Source organism: Cebus imitator, unplaced genomic scaffold, assembly GCF_001604975.1.
Source record: "Cebus imitator isolate Cc_AM_T3 unplaced genomic scaffold, Cebus_imitator-1.0 Scaffold577, whole genome shotgun sequence".
Lineage (NCBI taxonomy): Eukaryota > Metazoa > Chordata > Mammalia > Primates > Cebidae > Cebus > Cebus imitator.
In genome coordinates, this window is record NW_016107892.1 from 490,122 (window position 1) to 498,436 (window position 8,315).

The following is an 8,315-nucleotide window of genomic DNA, read 5'->3' on the forward strand; positions in this document are numbered from 1 at the left end:
AAAAAAAAAAAAAAAAAACACCAATTAAGAGCACCCTCTAAATGCCAAGTCACAATGCCATATATTTTGCCTTTAGCCTCATAAGAATCCTATTAAGTTGGAGTATTATATTCTTTTTATAGATAAGAAAACACAAACGCAGAGATTAAATCACCTGCCCAAGGTCACTTAACAAATGAAAATGGTGAGAACTGGAATCTGTAACATTAATGCAGTATTAGGCAACTTGTCATAGAAACTAAGCAGGTCTATGTTTACTTGTATTCCAACAGGCTATACATTAACTTAGTTCAGAATTCAAAGGCACAGCAAAAAAGCTCCTTCCAACCCATTCCCTAGCCATCCAGTTCTCCCTGGGGGAATCTATTTCACCAAGTCATAAAATGTATCCTTCCAAATATTTTTTATATATACAAATAAGAACATATATTTATACTGTAGAGACAAGGTCTCACCATGCTGTGCAGGTTGGCTTCAAACTCCTGTGCTCAAGGGATCTCCCACCTCAGCCTCCAAAGGAGCTGGGCTTACAGGAGCCACAGCACCTGGCTCATAGCACTTTACTAACCCTTTTTAATAAAGGGTTGAGTACTATATTTTATACACTCACACTGTATCACACCTTATTTTGTATTACTCTATCTACACAATAAATAAAGGGCTGTCTCGTTTTATTTTACAGCTGCAGAGTATTCCAATGAATGGGCATATTCATTTAGCCAACACCCCACTGAACATTCAGGTGTTTCCCATCTCTTTCTGCTATGAATACTGCTAAAAAGAAAGTCCCTTGTATGTAGATAATTCACATGCTCATAAGTATATCTCTAAAATTAATTCCTGTACATAGAAATATTGGATTGAGGGATTCATACATTTGAAATGCTATTAGGTACTACCGAATTGCCTTCCAAAGAGACTCTAACAATTTACATGCCCAGCAGTGTACAAGTCCCATCTCCCCACAACCAGCCAAAACAATAAGACTTGACCTTTGCTAATCTAATGAAGAAAATTGGTTTAAGTGTACTTCTTTCTCATTTGCATCTCCCATATAACTCTATATTCAAAGATTGCTTAGAATTTAAAATTACAAATTACTCATCAAAAACTAAAACAAAACCTCAGGAGGGGGCCTCATGATTTCTGTCTCATCAGAAGGTGGCCTCTCTAAAGGAGTATAAAGTCACAAAAAAGGACTTCTCAGCAGACAGGACTGAAGACAGTACAAATTGTACCTGTGCCATAATTACCCAAAAGTATACCTACAGTTACCACTACAAAATAAACTATTTTCCCCAGTCTGTTTATAAACAAAAGCATGGGAGGCCAGCCTCGGATACTCATCCCTGTAACCCCAGCACTTTGGGACGTCAAGGTGGTCGGACTGCCTGAGCTCAGGAGCTCGAGACCAGCATGGGCAACACAGGGAAACTCCATTTCAACCAAAAATACAAAAAATTAGCCAGCTGTGGTGGTGCGCACCTGTGGTCCCAGCTACTTGGAAGGCTGAGGTGGGAGGACTGCTTGAGGTGGGGTGTCACTCACCACACTCCAACCTGGGCAACAGGGTGAGAATTTATCTCAAAAAAAAAAAAAAAAAGCACAGGACCTCGAGAAATCCAAGTGATTGGGATATAACTAACATACAAATTTGATCTTGCTGTTAAACTAGAAGAGAGAATTATGAGTAAACATCCTCATAAATAATAATTTCTGGGCTGGGCAAAAGCAGATTGGTAAGATCAATCCTCCAGGCTAGAAACGGGTCCTGAGAGACATAAAATTTTCTACTTGATACTAAGTTATATCTTTAATGCTCTAGGAACACACGACAAGATGAATGAAAAGGACTGAGTAGAAAGACCAGTGAGCCGAGAAATGACCAACAAAAAAGCAATAGAGGAAGCTAAAAGCCGCTTGGGAATCCCTGAGCAGCTCCCCTCAATCTACTTTTCATACTTCGTGGCTGACCAAAAAAGTCTACTTTCCCCTTTCCTCATAACTGATACAATTCATTACAAACCTTTGGAATTCATTTTTCCCAAACCTAGTTAGATTCAGGTTCTCCAGTGACACTTAATGTTGGGTCATGGAGGATGGCGCATTTCGGAAGATCTGTCCAGTACTAAAAATATATATACAGAGGGCTGGGCGCGGTGCCTCACACCTATAATCCCAGCACTTTGGGGGCCGAGGTGGATGGATCACTTGAAGTCAGGCTTTCGAGACCAGCCTGGCCAACACGGTGAAACCGCGCATCTACTAAAAATGCAAAAACTAGCCGGGTGTGGAGATACACGCCTGTAATCTTAGCTCCTCGGGAGGCTGAGGCAGGAGAATCACTGAACCAGGGAGGCGGAGGCTGCAGTGAGCCGAAATCGCCCGCTGCACTCTAGCCTGGGCGACAGCGAAACTCGGCCTCAAAAACAAACAAAATATATATATATATATATATATATATATACACCAAATAAATTTGGTAAGCTTTAAGATTTTCCCCACTTCTGTTTAACATTATTACAAAAAGCGGGTATGACTGTTCATTGCATCTTCCCCATCTTCCAGGGAAACATCTTCGCATTTAAACTCTGTCCGCTACTTCGCAAATGAGAAAATAGAGTCTGAGAGGAGAAAAGCTGCCTATCAAAATACAAATTCAAACCCGAGTCTTGGCTCTAAAGACTGTTTCCGTTATTTACGCTTTTAACATGCTCCATCTTTCCACTTTTTTTCTTTTTCTCACAACCAAGACAGACATCCTTTCACCTTCTCATCGGTGTTCCATTTACTCTTCCCAGAGGAAGACATCCTTATCTCCCGCTGCTTATCAGACCTCCCTCTTCTGAGGCCCCAAGAGTTAAAAGCAATCTCCACACGACCTATTTTGAGCTAGCACATGTTCCCACTCTGCGGATGGAAGCTAGAGATGATTGCAGGAAGCCGTTTTCGCGCCCCAACCATCCCTCTGCACCTCCTCCTGGTCCCCGGCCTCGCACCCGCCAAAATCTCGGACCCCCTCCGTTCTATATGGCCGCTCTCCGCCTCCCCGGGCCCAGGGAAGTCTCCAGACTGTATTTTTTACCCTGCAGTGAGAAAGATGGCGTGGATATCCGACGGATGCTACGTCCCTTCAAAAACTAAGCTACCACCAACTTCAACCTACTGTCGTCCGCCATTAGACCTCAAGACAGGGACCTTCGGTGGCGCGCGGCGGAAAAAGGCACCCAAGCCGCGCCTGAAGAGTGTAAGTTTTAAAAAAAATGCTTCCGTCTTGCCGCCAGACAGCATTAAAAATTATTTAAACATGCTTTTTTGCTTTGCTTTTTCCAGCAGAAGAGAAAAATAGTAGGCTTTTAGAAGTAGACGTTAAAAAACAACACACACTAATTCATTGGGCACTTCTGTAGGCAGCCCCAAAGAGGCGCCAACGAAGACGGGAGCCTCGCGGGACCGGAAGTGCCGAATGGGGAGCAAGATGGCGGACCTCGAGTCGCCTCCGAAGTTGTCAGGGGTGCAGCTGCCGTCTGAGGGGGTGGGAGGTGGCCGCTGCTCCGAAATCTCCGCTGAGCTCATTCGCTCCCTGACAGAGCTGCAAGAGCTGGAGGCTGTATACGAACGGCTCTGCGGCGAGGAGGTGCGGGACCGAGCCTCCTACTTTCTGGAGGATCTAGGGACAGTGGGAGCCTTCAGTCGGGAAATCCGGGCTGTGGGAAGCTCTCCTTGCTGGGGGGATAAAAAAAGCGGGAAAACAAAGAAGCAGAAGCGTAGTCGGGTATATGAAAAGAACTGTCAACTCTTCACGCTGTCCGACGCGCCAAGCTTGTCTTCCCTGATAATCTGGGCGATCTGCAGCCTCTCCTCCCTAGACCCCCGTGGATTTCCCAGATCCGTAGCCACCAGTTTCTCCACGGTAGTGAAGTTAGTCTGAGAATATATGCCAAAGTGCTTGGTTCTCAAAATAATAAGAGCTGTTTTTCATTGGCTTAATTTACAAATTATGAAACGCTTTCATCCTGTTTTCTCATTTAAGAGGGAAGGTTTTGCAGATAAACTTCTTGAAGTGTTTTAAGACTTCCTCTTTTGGGGAGTGATTTAGGTGTATGATTTTAGTATTTCGGCCAAATGCACATCTTTGTCTTTGAGCTTATTTTCAGAGTCAGGTATAACTGTCTAAGCTTGGGCAAGTCACTTCATCTCTTGTAACCTTGACATTTTATCAAATGAGGGGTGTGGACTAGATTCTCCGATTCCGTTCAGTTCATAACGTTCTGTCTCCTGCCTCCTTTAATCTTCAGTGGCAACCCGATGCTGTCAATTCACTTCAGAATGTCAGTTGGGTTCCTTGCCAGTTAAAAGAGATCTAAGCTCTAATCTATCCTTTTCAGCTATTTCCCAGACCACCCTTATAGCAAAGTTGAGCACAAAAGGCAGTTTCAGCCCGAGGGAGAGGGAATCGTTGATATCTTTGAGTATTTTGAAGTATAGACTTGCACTAACTCTAGCACTTTCTGACACATTTTTCAGCAAGATGTGTGTGGGTTTTTTGTTTTGTTTTGTTATTTTTAGAAACAGGACGGCTCTCTGTTGCCCAGGCTGGAGTGCAATGGTGCTACAATCAGAGTCTATGAAACTATAGACACACACCACCATGCCTGCCTAGTTTACTCTGTGTGTGTGTGTGTTTTTTGTCTGGCCTCAGCAAGATGTGTTTTAAAATTTACTATCTTCTGGACATGGTGGTTCACACCTGTAATCCCAGCACTTTGGGAGGACAAGACGGGCCAATCATCTGAGGTCAGGAGTTGGAGACCAGCCTGACCAAAATGGCGAAAACCTGTCTTTACTAAAAATACAAAATTCGCTGGGTATGGTGGCATATGCCTGTAATCCCAGCTACTCGGGAGGCTGAGGCAGGACAATCCCTTGAACCTGGGAGGCGGGGGTTGCAGTGAACCAAAATAGCCCCGTTGAACTCCAGTCTGGGCAACAAGAATGAAATTCCGTCTCAAAAAAAATTTAGTATCTTAACGTTCCTAGGCTTGCATTCATTAAGGCATTCAATACGTTAGGTGGAAAATTATGGAAATCTTACAGACAAAATAATGTAAGTTCTGTATTCGTATTTGATAACTGTCAGGAGGAAGTTTCCCTCTGGAGCCTACTGAACGATTTTAATAAAAATGTATGTATATGGCCTGGCATGGTGGCTCACACTTGTAATCCCAGAACTTTGGAAGGCTAAAGCAGGTGGATCACCTGAGGTCAGGGGTTCAAGACTAACGTGGCCAACATGGTGAAACATCGTCTATACACTAAAAATATAAAAGCCGGGCGTGGTGGTTGGTGCCTATAATCCCAGCTGCTGAGTGAGGGTGGTGGTGGCGGAGGTTACATTGAGCCTAGATCGTGCCACTTCACTCCAGCCTGGGTGAAAGAGCAAAACTCCATCTCAAAAAAAAAAAAAAAGTATAGCTGGCTAGGCATAAGTACCCGGTTTTTTGGGAAGCTGAGATAGGCAGATAGCTTGAGCCTGTGAGTTGGAGACCAGCCTGGGTATTATAGTGAGACCTCATCGCTACAGAAAATTAAACAGTGAGCATAGCAGGGTGGTACACACCTATAGTCCCAGCTATTTGGGAGGCTGAAGTAGGAAGAGTCCTTGAGCCCCTGCCCCCCCAAAAATAAAAATGTATGGTTAATTTTAATGGCTATTGTTGAACTGTATGCCGCATACCATGTTAAGCACTTTGTATGGTTTCCTGTTTAACAGCCCAGTGTGGTATGTATTGCTATCCCTGTTTTACAGATGAAAAAACCGAAGCATTAAGACGTTACATAAGTTGAGGTTGCACAATAAATGGCTTGAATGAGAGAGAATTAGAATTGTATTGATTACCTCTGGCTACTGACTATACACCAAGAAGAAAAATTTTTGTAACTGTCACTGGAAATTTCATTTGTTTAGTCTTTAATTTTTATTTTATTTTATTTGTTTGAGGCAGAGTTTCACTGTTGTTGCCCAGGTTGGAATGCAATGGTGCAACCTCAGCTGACTGCAACCTCTGCCTCCCAGGTTCAAGCGATTCACCTACCTCAGCCTCCTGAATAGCTGTAATTAGAGGCGCCCACCCCCACACCCAGCTACTTTTGTATTTTTAGTAGAGATGGGGTTTTACCATGTTGGCCAGGCTGCTCATGAACTCCTGACCTCAGGTGATCCATGCACTTCAGCCTCACAAAGTGCTGAGATTACAGACCACTGTACCAGGCCAAGCATTGTATTTTAAATGACTTCCTGTATTAGACACTATGCTAATGATACTGATTAAAAGTTAATTTCTTCCCATTGTGGTTTTCATCTGCCAGATGGAATAAGATATATGTAAGATAACAATCATGCAATGTAAGTGCACACTGAAGTATGGTTAAAGTTTAGGGAGAGCATAGTGGAAGGAAAAAAGGATTTGGAAATGAGATTGACCCTTCAGCCAAGTGATTGGATTAGATAACTCTTAGGGTTCTTTCTGATCTTTCTGCTGACAGGATGTTTCTCTGTGTTTCAGAAAGTGGTGGAAAGAGAGCTAGATGCCCTTTTGGAACAGCAAAACACCGTTGAAAGTAAGATGGTCACTCTCCACCGAATGGGGTGAGTCTGTGCATCTCAGCAAGGGCTAATGTAAATTCCAGCAGGGTCAACTGGACAAGTTATCATTTTGTTTAACTTTCTGTTATAAACACTAGTTGAGCCTGAAGTATAATAAAGTGTATTATCTCAAGGAAAAGTGAACACCTAAGGGTATTAGTTGGATGGTTCTCAAAGAGTCCTTGGACCAATAGTACCAGCATCATACCTTGTTAGAAATGCAAATTCTGGGTCCCCACTCCAAACTTACCAAATCAGAAACTCTGGGAGTGGGGTCCAGGAAGATGTATTTTAATAAGCCTACCCAGTGATCCATTGATTCTAATACATAGTCCAAGTTTGAAAACCACCTTTTTTTTCTTTTTTTCTTTTTTTTTTTTTTGAGACAGAGTTTTGCTCTTGTCCCCCAGGCTGGAGTGCAGTGGTGAGATCTCAGCTTACTGCAACGTCCGCCCCCCAGGTTCAAGCGATTCTCCTGCCTCACCCTCCTGCCCTCCTGAGAAGCAGGGATTACAGGCTCCTGCCACCACACACAGCTAATTTTGTATTTTTAGTAGAGATAGGGTTTTACCATGTTGGCCAGGCTGGTCTGGAACTCCTGACCTCAGGTGATCCACCCACCTCGGCCTCCCAAAGTGTTAGGATTACAGGCATGAGCTACTGCGCCCAGCGGAGAACTACCATATTAATAAGAGTATGTACTGGCCCAGCATGGTGACTGACACCTGTAATCCAAGCACTTTGGAGGCCAAGGTGGGCAGATCACCTGAGGTCGGGAGTTCAAGACCAGCCTGACCAACATGGTGAAACCCTGTCTTTTTAAAAAAAAAAAAAAGAGTGTGTACTTGCTAGTCATTAAAATTATTCCTTGGCTGGGTGCAGTGGCTCATGCTTGCAATCCCAGCACTTTGGGATGCTGAAACTAGAGGATTACTTTTGACCCTGTCTCAAAAACAAAAAAATAAAAATAAATAAATTAGCTGGGCATGGTGGTGTGCGCCCGTAGTCTTAGCTACTCAGGAGGATCTCTTGAGCCCAGAAGTTGGAGCTCATGATCATGCTATATTGAGCTGTGATCATGCCACCACACCCTAGCCTGGATGGCAGAGTGAAACCCTGTCTCAAAAAACAAAGTTGTTCCTTGATCTCACCATCCTCTCAGATAGTACTGGTTAGTGCATCTTATGCTCACTTAGCAATTGAGAGACTTTGTTCTCTAGTTCTTTGGCTATACCTATTTAGGGGTGTCTTTATTGGTTTTAGAAGTTAATTTTGGCCAGGCGCAGTGGCTCATACCTATAATCTCAGCACTTAGGGAGGGCAAGGCAGATGGATCATGAGTTGAAGAAATCAAGACCATCCTGGCCAACACGGTGAAACCCTGTCTGTACTAAAAATACAAAAATTAGCTGGGTATGTTGGTGCACCCCTGTAGTCCCAGCTACTCAGGAGGCTGAGGCAGGAGAATCTCTTGAATCAGGAGGCAGAGGTTCAGTGCACTCCAGCTTGTTCACAGAACCAGACTCCATCTAAAAAAAAAAAAAAGTTGCCGGGCGCGGTGGCTCAAGCCTGTAATCCCAGCACTTTGGGAGGCCGAGGCGGGTGGATCACGAGGTCAAGAGATCGAGACCGTCCTGGTCAACATGGTGAAACCCCGTCTCTACTAAAA

At 43.9% G+C, this 8,315-nt stretch overlaps 2 protein-coding genes across 2 annotated transcripts in view; one reads left to right on the plus strand and one right to left on the minus strand.

The window, feature by feature from the left end:
* Positions 1 to 3,227, minus strand: part of SF3B3 (splicing factor 3b subunit 3) — a 52,901-nt gene extending 49,674 nt beyond the window's left edge. Inside the window, exon 1 of the mRNA XM_017516273.2 lies at positions 3,086 to 3,227. The gene's annotated coding sequence lies outside the window, so the exon portion shown is untranslated. The remainder of the gene's footprint in view (positions 1 to 3,085) is intronic.
* A 214-nt stretch (positions 3,228 to 3,441) lies between these two features.
* Positions 3,442 to 8,315, plus strand: part of LOC119469128 (conserved oligomeric Golgi complex subunit 4-like) — a 9,854-nt gene continuing 4,980 nt past the window's right edge. The window contains exons 1-2 of the mRNA XM_037734158.1: positions 3,442 to 3,637; positions 6,567 to 6,657. Of these exons, the coding sequence (XP_037590086.1) occupies positions 3,467 to 3,637; positions 6,567 to 6,653 (258 nt within the window). The 5' untranslated portion in view covers positions 3,442 to 3,466 and the 3' untranslated portion in view covers positions 6,654 to 6,657. The remainder of the gene's footprint in view (positions 3,638 to 6,566; positions 6,658 to 8,315) is intronic.